At 46.8% G+C, this 17,505-nt stretch overlaps 1 protein-coding gene across 1 annotated transcript; it reads right to left on the bottom strand.

Annotated features, from left to right (window-relative positions):
* Window positions 1-5,991: 5,991 nt before the first annotated feature.
* Window positions 5,992-17,239, bottom strand: LOC135365969 (plasma membrane ascorbate-dependent reductase CYBRD1-like). Its single transcript, XM_064598611.1, has 5 exons — window positions 17,103-17,239; window positions 13,503-13,735; window positions 11,774-11,982; window positions 9,311-9,465; window positions 5,992-6,305 (listed from the first exon to the last, which is right to left on the bottom strand). The coding sequence occupies exons 2-5, from the start codon at window positions 13,717-13,719 to the stop codon at window positions 6,044-6,046; spliced, it is 843 nt and encodes a 280-aa protein (XP_064454681.1). The 5' UTR covers window positions 13,720-13,735; window positions 17,103-17,239; the 3' UTR covers window positions 5,992-6,043.
* Window positions 17,240-17,505: the final 266 nt, after the last annotated feature.

A 17,505-nucleotide genomic window follows, 5' to 3' on the forward strand; every position in this document is an offset into this window, starting at 1 on the left:
GGACCGGTAGGGGAGGAATGGGAACAGTTTGGAGTCCACCCGTCTCTTTCCTATTAGTAAATTCCCACAGTTCTAAGCACTCTGGGATTTTCTGAACTCGTCTAGCTATTCTCTCGGTCTATGAGCGGTGTCACGAGGAACCCAACTTTTTCCATGTATTTCCCCTTGGGTTTATGAACCCTCGATATCCAAACTGTGAACGAATTTTCAGGGAACGAATTGGAAAATATATGTGTTCTGACCTCGATTTCTGAGTGGGGCTGTTGACGCACGGGGAAGTATTGGGATCGCTCAATAAAGATGAAAAAAGAACGAAGGTCAAGCAGCCGTGCCGTGTCCCACAGCCACAAGAATTACCAGATGTGGCTCACCTGTTTTGCGAGTGGAGAAAATTTACTTCCCGTGTGACCTGTGACGGCCGAGCAGCGGTCAGTTTCAATCATATCTAGGAGACGGAAACACTTCGTGGCTCCAAGAGAAAGCGATCAGCTGTAACAGCCTGTGACAAACGGGATATTTGCCGTTCGAAACAGTCTCACCCCCCGGCTAACATGAATGCCGTCCTGGATTGTATTTCACCGTGAATGTGGAAATAAACGTAATCTAGTGCATTTCCCGTCGTGTGTCAGCCCATTTCTCTTCCGCGCACCTTGCACCTCTATTTATGAATCCCTCGATTTATGAACGATTTTTTCGAGAAACGAAGGGTGTTCGTAAATCGAGGGTTGACAGTATGTACAGCCCTCCACTGGACGGGGAACTTATTTTCAATTACTATACGAATTTCATCTGAAGCACCGCTGTGCCCCAGACCAGAACAGAATAATTAATGCGAAAATAGTATTGCGCAGTAAAGCATACACAAATCCTTGAATGCATGTAAGCGCTTCTTCCTGTAGCTCCATGCCTATTACAGAAGGTATTTTTGAACCTAGCTACCTCATTGCAAAGCTGCCTCGCTGAACCTCGCTGAATAGTTCAGGCGATGCAGCACTTCCATATTTGTTTTGTCAGTGTAGCTCGCGCCCTCTGCACTCTCGTATTCGTTCGTATCGGTGCAGCACTACTCCTGCACGAGTTCACGGCCTGCACTTGCTGGACAGGAAGTGTAATAAGAGTGCTTTCTCGGCGATCCTTGTCTTCTCTTTCCCCCATGCACGTGCACAGCTGAGCGAGGAGGGAACAGGGAGCGAAGACGGGGGAGGGGTTTTTGGCGCGATTTTTCCAAGACTACCGTGCTTCTCTATTTATTTTTTATTTATTCTTTTGCTGACATGACCGTTCCTTGGGAACACTGAACAATCATTGGAATAAAGGACGCATAAAGGTTGGAATCGATGGACAAGCATGCGAATAAAGTATGATTTTCGCGTTGCGACGGTGCTAAATAAGAACATGCAGGTCCACGCGTACCCATTCGAGAGTGAGCTTGTGTTTTTTTTTTTCTTTCTACGCCCATAGGTGTCTAAAGAAGGCACTGTCTCGCTAAGTGTCAACTCATAGAGAGTATTTCCCCCGTTCAAGGCAGGTTCAATCACGTACAACAGTTTGACTATTTTACGTGATTATTATCAGGGAAACAGTTCACTCTCGCTAAATGATCGCCGTTAATAATTCACGTTTTTAATGGCACGAGTATTTGAACAGTAGGGTACCTAGTCCACAGAACCGAAAATTTTATTCTACTGAAACCGCAATAGTATGACATAGAACTCGAGGGTACCCGAGGTAAACTTAACATCGTGTATTACCAGAATAAGTATTAGAATTGAACCACTATTTTTCTTTTGTGTGACAGTGCCTACGCTTTCTTTCTTTCGTTCTTTCTTTTTTTAGTGCTTCGCCGTTATTCCTAGAGTCCTGTGGAACTGCGGGTGTGTCAAGTTTTTCATCCATTAGTTTTCGGCCCGTGGGACAGAATTTAGGATTTTATTACGGTGTTTTTTTTTTTTCGATCAAAGATAGCATTTCCTTGGACTTGAGGAGATACAGAAAACAGACACGACACCTAGGAAACTGGAGGGAAACGTTACCTTCATCGAATGCCCACCAGCTCGCCTGCACACTCCTCATTAGCCTCTCTCAACACTTATCAACAACTCATCATCTGTTTGTTTGTTTTTTCGTTCCGCAACAGTAGGTATCTACTGTTACTTTACCGCACTTATTGTCGTAGGAAGCCGCAGTATTTTGCCCGTGAAGACATTGTTCTTGGCCAAGGCACCTGGGTTAAGCCTAACCGCCCGATTTCTCCCGCTGTTTTCTCCATTTTTACGAGCATTTCACAAAAAGCACCGGATCATTATTTAGTGGGGATATGCTCACACGTTAGGGTATTTTCTGTCGGAGCACCACCATTTCGGGAGGTAAACGAGTCGGCACAGCGAAGCCCAAACTGTCCGCTTCCCCGTCAGACATATATACCCGGGGTCTACCCGCGTATACCGGCGCAAGTTTGCTCTTCTCGGGTACACATTTCCGTGTCATCGCGGGTTGCGGGTAATGCGCGGGTAGACAGGCACTGTCTTCGCAGATTACACCGGTATTCCCGCGGGCACGAAGTCGGCTGTCGGCTTTTACCAATATGAAAGGAATCGGTATGCAACTGTTTTCTGTTAATGTGCAATAAAAAAAAAGTTCATATCCGTTGAACGCGTCAGCACATGAAAAACAAAAGAATAGAAAGACTAGTTCATCCTGGAAGTGCTCTGGCGCTGTTCTAAAGTTGTCCTCACATAGCGTCTGTGAATATCCTGAGGATGCCGTGGAGACGCTATATTAGTGCCAAAATGACATGCTGAGGATGATTTCAGGATCAGATTCACCTCCTGGGGATGTCACTCCCGTCCATGCATGATGCTCTTAGGATATCCCGCGGATGACAGTGTGTTGTCGGTGGTGACATCGCATGACGCGCTTCAGGTTAAGCTCCTCCTAATGGCCAACTTCTCCGTATAAACGGCGCTGGCGCACACCTCTGTGCAGCGTTGTCTAGGTGTGCACGGTGAATACGTTGAAAAACTGACGTAGTTTGGTGCTTCCCGAATTTTCCATTGTATTGAAAGAAATAAAAGAAAAACAACGTTTAACTCTATAATTATTTCTTTTCTGTCAATAAGAAATGGTTCCTTAATGCAGTACTTAGTACCATTAAAAATAAGAATATTCGAAGAACGAAGGAAGTCACTGAAAAGGTTCGCCAGCTACAGGACTAGAACCTAGACCTTGTTTGTCCTTGTTCTGTGTTCGAGCGTCAGAACATAAACTTCCATCAAGAATATTCGAATTTTAACAAAATCTTGGGAGTTCTTCAGGCGGCCGTCAACCAAATTTGAGTGTATATCGTGTATGATACGCCCAGGGGAAGTGCCCAAATTACGCTGTAAAATCTGCACTGTGGAAACGCTATGCATCAGATATTTAACATTATGAAATAAATGATTAACGACCCCTCGTTACACTGCTGGTATGTGTTCACACAAAATGAACTGATATCATTCAGGAGTCAGTGTATGCCGACATGCTTATTAATGCTCTTTGCACGCTTCTTTGGCGGCGGCGCACAGGCGATTAGCTGCAAAGCAATTGACGGTTTACAGCGTTTCACGTGTTTACGGAAAAGTTACATGATTGATTTTTTTTTTCTTGCTGTGAATGCTTTATTACGGAGATAATCTCACATGGGTAGATTCTCCATGAGGGGCTCATAGTCACAAAAGCTTATTAAGCGTAGTTGTTCGAATAGTCAAACGCTACGTTACACTCTAAGAAAAAAGGTGTAATAAATATTTCACATTCGGTAACAAGATGCCTACGGAAAAGCGTTGCCTAAAGAAGGGTACGGTAGCGCAGAAGTAGCGGCATATTATTTACGCCACTTTTATCTGGTTGCTTTAGCGGTATCGCGTTAGTTTTTTCAAATTTGTAGCGGCGCTAGCATTGCGCTTTTCTTATGTGGAGTAGTATTCCGTTACGCCGTTTTGGTAGCGGGTGTAACACTGCATGTCCCCAACACAGCCGCGGGCAATCTCACGACATGAGGCGGAGGGCGGAGGCGCACACACTTTTGCTAGAAAGCGGCAGCAGAGACCATCACGACATCCCCTACTCTTCCGGAATCCAGAACTATGAAGTTTTGTGTCCTCTTTGAAGAATTCATGGGAGTCTGTAATGCTCATTGGCGACACTACTATTTTACGTGTCAAATATATTTGAAATTTTATTTTATTTCTTTAGTTAGGTACCTCAAAGGTCTCGCAATGATGCACACTGGAGAGATTACAATAAGTACACACTTTCACACGACTTGGTAAAATCTTGTATTATTCAATGTTAGAATATTTTGTGGTGAGGAATTCAGTCTTCCTCAATCAATGACTTCCCGCAGAGGAGAGCCCTTGAACTATTCAGTTGTGCTAAACGTGGTTTGTAACTTATAAACGTGATGTACGGCTTGAGGAATTGTGAGCCCTTTGTACGTACGAGGAATGGGGTTGAAAGACTCTATACATGTAAGCTAACCTGCGGATTTTCCTTCGATTTTCCAGCAGGAGGACTGCCTTTAGTTCTTTGAATTCGGTATGTCAGTAACAGCAGCAGCATCGCTGCCACTGACCAATCATTGTCTTCACCTGGTGCGAGAGATTCCATGGGACCAATATTCGACTTGTCATTATCCCATAACGCGCTTAAAATAATGGTGGTGATGGTGGAAGGACTCGCCGTTGTCGCCCTCACTGATGTGGGCAAATGTCACGAGTGACGCCCTGGGAAATGTGCGTCCTGGGCCGACTTCTAACGGAATTGGAACGACATATGTCTGAAAGCGTCTGAGGAAAACCCCAGACAGCAGAGCCTGCACCGGGATTCGAACCCGGGTACCTCCCAATTTCGACATGGCTAGCACGCTAGCCCTTGGGCACTTCGGCACGTGATTCGCCATACGAGCTCTTGCGCGAGTCTACCACAGCAGCTCTGGACCCATGAGAGTTCAGCGGCCACCGTCGACGTACCTGTGAACTCTTTAAATCGGCACATTACCAACCTAAATCCTTAAGAAACCTCAATCTTGCCTTTGGTAGCTTGCCTGCTGTTCCTTATTTTGTTCTTCAACACCTGTCCTAGACGTCATCTGGACCGCCGCTCGTTTTCATCACCGGTCGTCAGCGGTCAGCGCGGTCTTCCCATTTGTGCCTTACATGGCGCGGCCGACAGGACCAGCTGGATTCCATTGTATCACAAGGCAAGATCGTTCGACCTCCATTCGCCCCGGCGTGAGGCATGTTATAAATTCAAGTACGTCTGATTCCTTTGCGGTATCTGTTCTAAGGTTTTTCAGTAGTCACTGTTATGTTTATTTCCTTTACTTTCCCGGACTTATCTTTGAAGCTGAAACCTCTCGGAGGTCAGCGACATTTCTGACTTCGTTCTTTGTTGAGAAGCCAAGCTAGCTCTCGGTGCTGAGCGTTCTTATTCGCGAGGACAGTACTTTTATTCTTCATTGCTGCGGAGCACTCTATAAGGCTCATAAATGCTTCATCCAAGTTGCACGTTAAACGTTATCGCTTCGAGCGCTAAGGATAGTGTTGACCTGACGTTCTTTTCTCATTTCCACATAGTCGTACGTAGTTACGGTGGAATACTTTGCCCCTAACGTCTAACACGGAAAGATCAGCCTCTACCGCGACAAAATACCTCTCGCATTTATTTCGAAGGACCCACGCTATGTTTTGCTACTCCGACTTCGCGTAGCACGCCCTATTATCGTCTAGGGTGTCTCTCGAGTTGCGGACGTGGCTTTCTGGTGTTGACCTAGTACACTCCATGTGATCGTACCAGGCCCCGTTAGCGTAGCTTCGTATGCGAGTGCCGTCTCAGGTTCATTAATGTTTTGCATGCCCTCATTGAGCATCAAGCATACTCTTATCCGAAGAATCAAGAACGTCAAAGTCAAAACGTCGTGATAAAGAGTTATCTTCCGTAACAAAAAAGTCACGTGGTAAAATTCATTCTGCCCAATAAACATCCAACAAAATATTGCCCGCTATGGACCGTATGTCTGAGGACCTAATGGACCGAACTGTTGAAGATTCAGTGTCTGAGGAACTAATGGACCGAATGTCTGTGGGACTATCACTGCTGGAGGCTGAGGTTCCGGAGGAAGAGGAGCCTCTTCTTGCAAAGGCCGTCTGTACGCAGGTCGTGTTGCTAGGTAGACGACGAGGGCCGCAAAGACGACAAGCAGAACGCCAAGGGAGTTCGCAAGGTATGCTTCTGCAGGCCTGGCACTGTACCCTGCGGGTGTCCTGCGAACCATAATGTAGCGTAAGGAGAGCCACAAGTTTTTCACACAAGAGTTTCACAGCCACAAGGGCTTTTTTCTTTTTTAAATTTGACCTTAACGGGACTATCGCATCCGGAAAGGTGTGTGAGAAACGATACGGTAATGCTCGGCATGGTTTCACAGTCTGCTTGGCCAAGTTTCTCTTTCGAAGACAGCTTACCAATGAAATAGACGAGTTTTAAAAATACGCACTCCCTCTGCAGATGAGCCAGAATGACGTAAGCCCGGCAAACGAATGGGAGCGCAGCGCAGGCGATTGTCTCCGAAGTCGTCTGCTTCGCGGTTGCACCACAACATACTCAGGACGAATTCGGGTGGTCATTTCGCGGCAACTTTTTTTTTTTTTGCCAGGTCCCGCTTGTTCTTGCCAGTTTTGCCAGATCTCGCATGTTCACGTGGCCAGATAGCATTTTTTCCGCCCGGCTTCGAAGCGTCAGATCAGAGGATTGCCCCACCATATCCGGTGTCGTCACATCCGCATCGCGAGGGTGGTGAGTGGCAATAACATACGTCGAAGTTCACGTGTGTTAGCAGACGACGGAATCCGAGGTCGAGCGACCGCGGTGCCCCTAGCGTAATCCAAGCGTCTAAAGCCGCAGGAATCCTGGTATTCATGTTCAGGTGGCAGCGGTCACGTGATCTAGCGCGGGCGAGCCGACCTAGCAATTTCCGAGCGCTATATAGGCCGCGTTGCCACGAAATGACCACAGGAATTCGCCATAAGTGAAAAGACCTCGGTAAATATACATCGACTTCCGTTGACCAGTGTGAGTGCTGACGTGACCGTTCCGTGGAACATGGTGTTACGCTCGTGACTGTACAAAGACGTACGACGCTAACCAGAAACAGCATTGCACGAGCCGATCTCAGACGTCTCCGCGACCCACAGACGCCACCACTCCCGCCCGGCAGTCAGACGTCCATGTCTCTGTGCCGCTCCCTGATTGGCCTTCCCCTCTTCAACGAGCGCTCAACGATTGACCTTGTTCAAGTGGCGTTCACAGAGAAGGAATTCCGGTATGCTCTCCACATCCGCCGTCTGCTCTTGCCAAGCATTACAACAAATTGAACATCATTTGCGTCGGATATTTGGCGTTCTTGTCGGTGATGGAGGAGGAGTAGAATGGCAGAGTAGTTTCGGAATCGACCTTGACGGATGCGGTAGTACCTTTTAAGTTATGTCGGATAAGCACAGCCAGATATGCACACAAAATACTGCGCAAAATATTGAAAATAAAATACTAATACGTCATGTAAAAACAGTTCAAATGGAGATAAAGTACTCAAAACTGAAAGTGATTTGAGTAGACTACTAAATAATCTAAGAAGAATTTAAGATACAATTTAAAGTACTTTAGAACTAGCAGTAAGTGAAACGCGTATTCTGAACGCGGCCGTACAAATGAAAGGAACTCGAAACTCGATCTGCCGTGCTTAAGCGTATCTTTTATTTGCAAGGTATCAAGTAATGTTTGGTGAACTTTGCTGAACTCAAGTGAAGTTTTGGTGATGTGTTCTCACCCAAAACGTCGACATCCCTCATGTATGTCAGCTCCTATCTTTCAACCTCAGGCGCCTCTTTATTGGTCGTCCGAAGGAATGTCTCCTATACTACCTGTAGCATTCGTGAAGACCACGTTCATATATTAGCTATTCAAAGAAACCATTGCTATATATTTTGAAATAAACGCTGTCTATTGTGTGCACATATCCCTAAAGTCTTCAAAAAGGATTTCAGAAGATGTACGCAGAGGTATTAAGCTTTGCGACGGTCTCGATGCTACTCAAAAACAAGAAGGGAAACAATCCGAAACGAAAGCAACCAGTTACGAAGCCTGCAGCGGAAACGAAAAATGTTCCGTTACGTGCTATTGTAGTTTGATTTTTGCGATACATGCAGTAGAGCCCTATGTGGTATACAGGTAGCAACCAGGCCATAGCTTCACTTTATAAGGAACATTTCTTTCTTGACACGCAATAGAACCTTATTCACTGAAAATATCGGTTAAGCTAATTGGTCTTACGCAACTTGATGATGATGATGGTGATGAACTTGAGCTCGGATAATCGCTGTTTGTTTGTCAGCGCTTCTCTCGTGTGTTCAGCACAGAATTGGGAAATTTTAAAACCTAGTCAGTAAACCATTTCAAAAAAAGAAAAGAAACAACACAACGAGCCTAAGGTTACTGTTTGTAGCTGCCCACAGGCTATGCTACGACCAATCCTTTCACGGCAGCTCTGCAAGAACGCGTGCTGAATGCCTTCCGTGACCAAAGCTCTGAATGGCATGAACTGCAGTGCAGGGGTGTTGCCTAGCCAGACAGTTTTTGTGCATCTCATGCGAACACCGCATGTACGCAATCTTGTTCTGTTGCTTTTGTTGCTATGTTGCCTCCTGGAAGTGTGAGTTTCTGAACTCTATACAAATATGACACAGCCAATGCAAACGTTGACATTGGAATGGAAGTTAACGCCAGTCAAACGTCTATCAACATTCTTCTAGGTCATGTGACTGACTTTTCTTCTCGATCATTTTGTTTTTGAAGTGGTCATTTTACGTAAGTGTTGTTTCTTTTGCAAAAACGAGCCCACTGAGATAAATAAATCCTTGCAATTTGCGGTTGCTGCATTCAAAAAGACATAGATTCGCTTATCTCGAAAATTCGCTTATCCAGCCCTTTTCCAGCACGAACTAGGAGATGTGCAGTGGCGCGGTAGAAAATATTCGTACAACGGGAATCTCGCTTGCACTGGAGTTCGTTAAATAGGAAATAGTTTGCATTGCGTACAATAGCGTTTTGGTGGGGAGACTCTTCCAATGTTCGGACTAGTTCAAGTGAGGGTCGTTCCAAATAAGGTTTCTTTGGACACAAAGCATGCGAACACCACTTGGAGTGGACGGGCTGCATTGGCCCCCTTAGTTTATACGTAACGTCGCCCTTTGAGAGTAAATAAGGACATACTAACAGTTTAAATATGAGCTTCTCCGTGATGCCCATGAGAGCCGTGGCCACAGCCGTGACGAAAATAGACAGACCGAAGAAGACGTGGTATGGACGGAACTTTTCCTGCAGCAGCTGGCCCACCCCCAGGAACAGGAAAATGAGGAACCCTACTAAAAACTGCGAACGATAAGAAAAAATAATAATACATTTTATCACAATAGGAAAGGTCCTGCTAGGCAAAAGTACGCCATGTGTGAGCTGATGTCAGGTCACGTTACACCTAGAGTCACTAAATAAGCTACGCTTCAGAGTATCGACACTAAAAGTTCCAAGAGCGAGCATGCGCCATCTTGTTTCCAAGCCATGCTGCTCACACGCACGCGCACTGCGCACCATAGCACACGATGCCATCTATCGTGCGCGGGTGAAATGTTCCTTTCGCCTACGAGCAGCAGTTGACGGCCTTGAGCTCACCCTGACATCCTCGGGACGTACTGGTTGACATTACATGGATTATTGCGCAATAATCACACACGCTTCGCTATCCCACAAGGAGCATTATGTTAGCCTTCTTTGATCCTCAAATGGGGATGGTACCGGTGTGGTGCGGAAACAAGATGGAGCTCCTGCTTTCTCTTGGACCTAAGTGTGGATACTCTGGAGCGAAGCTTATTTAGTGAGTCTAGTTACACCCAGTCTGACAATATAGAGAGTTTTACGGAAATCCCACGGCTAAATAATTAGAAAACGGTGTCACCTATCGGGAAACTTTGTTTTTAAGGTTAGCATCAGGACAGTGGCAAACCAGTAAAAAAAAATAGCTTCGACCTTTAATGATTTATTCGAGTAATGAAATGGATTTGGTTTACAAATTTCTCGCGCGGAGCAGTGCAGGAATGTGCTCTTGCGCTGAACTATCCTGCGCTCAAATTCGTGTTCATCCGCTTGCATTGGTGGCGGGGAAGCCGCAAGATAAGGAACAGCCGCGAGCGAGGGTTTGATATGGCTTCTCGTTTTCTACTAAACTCGTAAACGGGATTGCGGTCCTGTCATTCGATGGGTCAGACAGTGCGCCTTTATCACCATAACGACAATCACTTGCCAATGGCGATAAACCTATTTCGCGCAGGACGAAAGTGAGTTGCTGCTAACGTGGGTAGCATTGCCATTTGGTGAGGCCTTTTGTAGCGAAATGCGCAATCCGTAATCATTGCCATTACAGTGTACCATCTCCAGAAGAATGGCTAGGTAGAAATAATTTATTTTTATGAAACCGCAAATAGCTTTATCGCCATGGGCAACTGATTGTCATTATGGCGATAAAGACGCATTCTCTGGCCCACCCAACATGACACGACCACAATCTTTTCGAGTTTAGTACAAAAGGACAAGCTGCTCTTGCCGCCACCCCGCCACCAATGCAAGCGGATGAACACGAACTTGAGCGCAGGATAGCTGAGCGAAACAGCGCATTCCTGCACGGCTCCGCGCAAGAAATTTGTAAACCGAAACGAGTTAATCGCACGAATAAATCACTAGAGGTCTAAGCTATTTTTATACCTGTGTGGCACTGTCTCAGAGTGACCATTGCTATGGGACACGTACCAAAGCCTGGCGAAGTAAAACAAAAAAGTCACTAGGTTTATTTAATGAACGAGTGCATGCAAATGAGAAACTGAGCGGGCAGTTTGTGGCCGGCGGGCAGTTTGTGGTCGGTTAGGATCAAGGATCCTAACCGACAAGAAAGATTATTGGTAGGTGGCGCCGTTTTCGAATTATTCAGCCAAGGGATTTTTGTGAAACAACCTCTATATTCATAGTAAAAAACACAGGCCCGGGAGGAACATGCGATCAAGGTTTTTTTTTTCTGCCAATAACTTGTCACATATTGGTAACATTTTTATTTCATTTCAATTGACGGAAAGTTAATTTCTTGAATTGAACTCCGAAGTTTCCCAAGGCAACCTAACGTTTTCTTTGCGGAAATGGGTTCCCTGTGGTCATTTTACTCAGGATAGCAAATAATCCCACTCGTAATGCAATGGCAATTCCCAAAATAAATTCGCCAAAAATCTATGGAAATGAGTCCTTGGTTCCGCCCCTTTTTCGACGGCTCTTAGTTTGAGCGCAAAGCTACGAAAAAAGGAAGTTACATTGACACCTCATTTTTGAAAGGATAGCTGATTCCCGCACCCACCGCACGTGTTTGTTCCATGGGTAAGGCTTGTAACGCTTTTCCTCCCTCGTGTGACGTCTCAATGTACCCTCCTTTCTTCGCAGCTATGTGCTCAAACTCCAAATGTGGCGCTGGGAAGGGGTGCCCATGACATGGCCGCTATAATCTATAGTAGGCCCTCGTCAAAACGTCGGATGACCTCGTTTTTAAATCTGTGAGCAATTTGATTTCTTGTACTATCTTCCGTGAGGATGTCGCTTGCGTGCATGCACGGTGAGTGCAGCCATAAAATTTAATGAAACTTCTCACCTGCACCCCGAAGAGTACGACCGCTGCGAGGCCAAGCCAACTGTGCAGGGAGTACAAGTTGGGAATGGGAGTTGGCGCCAAATTGTGCGAGTCGAAAGCTGTCTTCACGGCTAGCACAGAAAAAGTGAGGGCTAACCCGTGAAGGCAACCATGCAGGAACTTCAGTCGGGACAAGCGCTCGTAGCGGAGTAGACGATAGAGGAGGATGGCTGCACAACAATACAAATATTACTGCTGTTGCGTAGCATGGACGGAAATACCGCATCTTCCTGTGTCTAACACGTGCGTTATACGTTGTGAACAGTGTCCCAAGAAGGCAGTGCTCGTCATCGACCGATGCGCCCAGTATGCACCCGCGCGTCACTCGGAAAAACAGTTCCTAAGGAGACGGCCATGTAACCTACACTCTAAAAACAGAACTTCACCGAATAGCACGCTGTGCGCCAACCATTGCCAAGAATGATAGGGTTATCGTTTCTGATACGAAGGGAGATGGGGGCGTACGCCCTTTTGTGGCAATTTTCATATATCCAGATTGCCACAAAAAGGCGTACGCTCACCTCTTTCTTCGAATCAGACGCAACAACCCTATCATTCGTGGCAATGGTTGGCGCGCAGCGTGTTAAGCGGTGAAGTTCTGTTTTTAGAGTGTGGGAACCTCTAGCATTGGTCTGCCTGAGTGACGTAAACGTAAATCATTCGCTTAAAACGATAATTCACCCTCCAAGCATCGAATCGTTTATTTCTGATGCAGACTGTAGTGTATTTTGAACTTTATCAGGTCCGTGCATTGGTTTCCCGCAGCTCCACACTTTAAAAACAGACCTTCACCGCATAGCACGGTGTGCGCCAGCCACTGCCACGAATGATACACTCCTAAAAATGAACTTCACCGCATAGCATGCTCCTAGCCAACCATCATCTCGAATGATATCGTTATCTTCCTTGATTTGTTGAAAACGGGAGGCGTACGCCTTTTTTGTGACACTTATGCGGTTCATAATTGTCAAAAATAAGGCGTACGCTTACGTAAACCGTACCGCTGCAGCGGTACGGTTTACTGTAGGCATCCGAAAGCAACGAGATTCACGCAAGTAGGCTATACCGCGTCGAAGGACGTGCGCGTGACGTCGTCCTGAGAGAAATATGACGTCAAGTGGCGTGCCCTTTCCCAGTCATCGAGATTCGGCTTCCTACTGCCGCCCCCTCCCGTGATATGCTCCTCCCCTGCCGCTCGGCCGTGCTGCCAATGCCCTATGGGGTGTTTCAAGCGCATACTGTCTTTTACTTCACTGCACATAGCCACTTCACCATAGTAAGTAGAGCTCCTGCAAAGTTGCTGTGTATAAATGAGTTCGTCGAGTGATCCGAGCAGAATGCATAACATAATTGAGCCACCATGCGTAAGGTGAATTGTTATTCAAAGACATCGCGTGGGCTCTGCTTTCCATTTTAGAGACCTTGTCAGTGATAAAGTAGCTCGGAAAGACGCTCTTGCAGATTTTCCTTGTCTACACCAGGCACGATTCCCAACTGCTGCATTAGACAAAGCCTGAATTTTCAACCCAAGTAATGGGTAACGAGATTAAGCCAAATGTAATGTAATTACATAACTCATTACTCATCCACAAGATGTAATCTATTAGTATTAGTCATTAACAAGATGCAATGGATTGTATTGTAATGTATCACTCTCTGTCTTTACAATACAACCCACACAAATGCGTACCATTTCCATAGCAGATGACAAGAGCAAGGACCATGAAGAGCGGATGGTAGTTGAACTCGAGCTTTGGCTTGTCGCGTCCGGCGAATCCACCCAGGAAATGGCTTGTCCACACGACCACTAGAGCAACGCAAGCAATCCCCACGACCTGTACCAGGCCAAAGATAATGCTGAAGCCTCTCAGGTCTTGCGGAGACCCCGCTCCCATGTAAGGATCCATCTTGGCACTGTCCGGACTGTTGTTCAAATCAACGGTACGCTCTAATCAGTTGTTTGAAACATGAGCTTGAAAACCATACAAAAAGGGAGGCTGAACACGGATAACAGGTTGGAGGAACCTTGATACCTTTGTACCTCACGGGAGTACTTGGGTGACTGACTTCCGCAGCCGTCCCGAGACGAGTTTGCGTCTGGGCCTAAACGTGAAGTGCCCCCCCCCCCCCCCCCCACCACCATCGCTTTATCATGTCTAACCAACCTCCCAGGGCCTGAACTTCAGCGCCCTCCCTGGCGCGGGCGCCCGGGGCGGCTGACCCCCTTGATCCTCGAGTCAAGGAACGTGTTCTTAGCGTTGATGTAAATGTGTGTTGCACATTATTTATTGCTCCCAAAATTTTCCTTATGCCGAAGGTAAACCCAGTAGGATTATTACTGCAACAAAAAGTGCTGCTGATACGTAGTGATTGATGTAGTTAACCTCTCATGGTAGCGACACTCAACGGGAACCTTAATGTTTTGTGGATACATGCGCCAAAGACACTGCAAGACTGTCGCCATTTTATCCATTGCAGCTCACGATTTATTTAGAAATAATGCAAGCCAGCAGTTGCCGGTCATAGCATATACCACAGAGGGTACAATACAGGACAAACAAGAGAGCAAATACACATAAAACGTTAAACAAACAATGTAACCAATCTACAAATAAATAACAATATGAACAGCACGCACAGTGGAGTGAGCAACATAAGATAACTAAGATGTAAGCGTCGTGTTTATGGAATCAACGAAAGCAGAGCCGCTTCGGCACAGATCTCAGAGTTTGGGAGCCTCTTCCATTTAACGGACCCAAGCAGCACAATGTACTGAAAGTCGAGTGCAATAGGGGTGGACGGTATGTGTGTTATCAATGCTCTTTAGTTGCACGAGCCTGTTCAAGGCCTTCCACCTACCCGTCCACCCCTATTGCACTCGACTTTCAGTACATTGTGCTGCTAGGGGATGTGCGGTGTACAAAAGAATACTCATAACAGTTAACACACAACAGTTTCAAACTGAAACAGGGGATTCAAGTGTAAACGTGTGGACTATGATGTGCAGGGAAGGCAAAAAGGTTACGATAGCCTATTTTAGGGCCACCGTTTAATATCTGAAAAAACAGTTTCAAGCGATGAATCTTTCGACGGACTGATAATGGTTCAGTGCTAACCTGCCCAAATACAGTAGATACGGAGGATTGCATGCTGTAGAAAATACAGATGCAACCCGCTAGCCTCTAGACATGTTCCAGCCTGGTAATGTTAGATATAGTATGATGGTCCCAGACAACATCGGCATATTCGATGATGGGTTGGACTAAAAACAAATACGCAAGTAATTTCGCGGCACGGGCACTATCTCAGATGTAACGCCTAAGGAGCCAGTGCGTTTCAAGGTATCTATTGTAAAGTATACGACGTTGTCAATCCTGAAAATTCGCTGCTATCAGCTCGCAATGCTTGAAAATCGCCCAGAGAGGCACTTTATGCCAAATATTAACTGCGATAGCATTTATGAGCGAATTCCTCGAGCTTTCTTAAGGCAACGTATGTCGCAGCGCAAGCCTTGCACTCTTTGGCTGCTGCTTAGAGATCACGTGTTCAAGCGCTGCCGTGAGAGGGGGCCAGCTACGGTGGGGCCTGGTGGCTACGATGATGGCATTTCGTGGAGGCATGGACATTCTCAGGATTTCTTCCAAGGTTGGGGGCAAAGTGCTTCCAGTGGTGGACAGTGGCAGATCTACGGGGGGGGGGGGGCGATCGCCCCCAAAACGTCAGTTTCTACATGACTTCCCTCTCCCCCTCCCGCACTAGACGCTCCTACAAAGACCCCGCCCCTCCCAAACCGAGTGTCTGGACCCACCCCTGGAGGGAACAGGTAAAACGCGCAACCCCTTTTTGCCTGGTGACATCTGAGAAAAATCATGGCGGCCTATGAATTAGAGCGCACAATTTCCAAAAGTGACCTCGGAGGTCCCGCCAGGGGGCCACGGCCCCCCTTGCCCCCTCTCCGTACTACCACGCACGGGGGCAGGGCCGGTGCTAGGGGTGTACGGGGCTTGAGGCAAAGGCACATCGCGGGGCCCGTTTCAGACGATGAAGTGCACACTTGATATTTTTAAAAAAAGTAACCCCTGGTTGAGGGCTTCGTGCGCGGGGCCTATGCAAGCGCGGGGCCTAAGGCGGTCGCCTTACTTGCCCCCCCCCCCTCCCCATAGACGGCCCTGCACGGGGGCGACCCGTGTTCGATTCCTTGCGGTGTTCCTTGCGGGGGGTGTAGTTCGTTACCGGGACCACTCGTTTTTAAAAATTTGTGAAAGCGTTTGAAAGGTAAATATTGCGTAGAAGTGCAAGAAGTTCATATACTGAATCGAAAAAGGTAAGAATTATAAAATTCTATGGACTAGTTTTTTATAGGCATTTCAACAACCCCATCTGATTCACTTTTTGCACAGGAGAAACACGGGAATGCTAAGCCTGACGGATTCGAAACTTGCAAGAGAATTGGGCTAAATCGCCTCACTTTAGTGAGGTTGGGTTAAGTTAGGTTCTACAGATTGGTGGGGGTCTGGAGGGGGGGCGCCGCCGCCCCCCCCCCCAGGCACGCAGTAGGCGGTGCGGCGTCGAGACTGTGCCTCGGGTTAGGTCAGAAGGTCCTCACCCAAGATGGCGGAGCGCCATCAAAAAACGGGCGATAAAATTTAATTTTTATACGTTTCACGCAATATACGAGGGTCATTCCTGTTTAATTTCGTTCCTAATTTGCTCCTGTTTCAGGTAAAAACATATCATTTACCTAGTTATCTTCTTTCTTTACAAAAACGCAGTGGTCCCGGTAACGAACTACATCCGCGGGGGGTACGCCTTTTTTGAACTACATAAGGGTTCAAAAAAGGCGTACTCCGCCAGTTTTTAACCAGCAGAACGATGTCATCCGGATTCTGATTGGCTAAGAGCGTACTATGGGGGGGGTTCTCCTTCAGCACCACCATCACCTCCATCGGGTTTTACAGTATGGTGATACATTACAAGGAATCAAGAAAACCCCTCAAACAGCTCGCGTCAAACAAACATGCGTAATAATAGCGCAACTAAACAATGCCAAGCGTGCAGGCCCAAACAAACACAGTACGCGGAGCGACGCACCTAGTCATGTTTGGGGAAACCGAGAGAATCAAACCGGAACTCAAACAAGTGTCGTCGACGTGGAATGGAACATGGTTCACTTCGGCGCCGACTCCGAAGATAAATGCGCAATGCAAGTAATCTCTCGTTTACATAGTCGATCTACGCAACCTCAGGGTCATATGTTGTACCTGCTCAGAACGTCAAATCGATTACTTACCAGAAATAAGTGTACCACAGGTATCGATGCGCTGCAGAGGTAATGAGTCCGCAGTCACAATGAACGATAGAAGCGTGCGCTTCTTCTTCTTCTTCGTCTTTCTCCGCAGTGGCGCATAGCACGGGGCAATACCGGGGCGTGCGCTGATACCGTTAGCGATAGAGGTGTGCGCGTCGCCGGTAACTTCTTCTTCTTCTTCTTCTACCAATCAGATAATGGCCGTAACTTATATAGGCCTCACCGCTACCACCACCGCCGGTAACGAATGGTCGGCGCGTAGCCGCCGTGTCTCTTTCACGAGGTGAAGCTTGGGAAAGGTGCTTTGGGTGAAATGTTTCGGATTTGTGGAAGACTCTGGGTGTGGTTTTTACAATGATTTTGTAATAATCACTCGCGTATTGAA

This window comes from Ornithodoros turicata, chromosome 8, assembly GCF_037126465.1.
Source record: "Ornithodoros turicata isolate Travis chromosome 8, ASM3712646v1, whole genome shotgun sequence".
Lineage (NCBI taxonomy): Eukaryota > Metazoa > Arthropoda > Arachnida > Ixodida > Argasidae > Ornithodoros > Ornithodoros turicata.

Excerpts from the sequence above, each read along its gene's own strand:
- LOC135365969 (XM_064598611.1), bottom strand. The coding sequence starts at position 13,719 with ATGGATCCTTACATGGGAGCGGGGTCTCCGCAAGACCTGAGAGGCTTC. Across the intron at positions 11,983-13,502 it reads TGTCATCTGCTATGGAAATG|CCATCCTCCTCTATCGTCTA; the intron begins GTACGCATTTGT and ends ATTGTTGTGCAG. Across the intron at positions 9,466-11,773 it reads TCGTACTCTTCGGGGTGCAG|TTTTTAGTAGGGTTCCTCAT; the intron begins GTGAGAAGTTTC and ends TATCGTTCGCAG.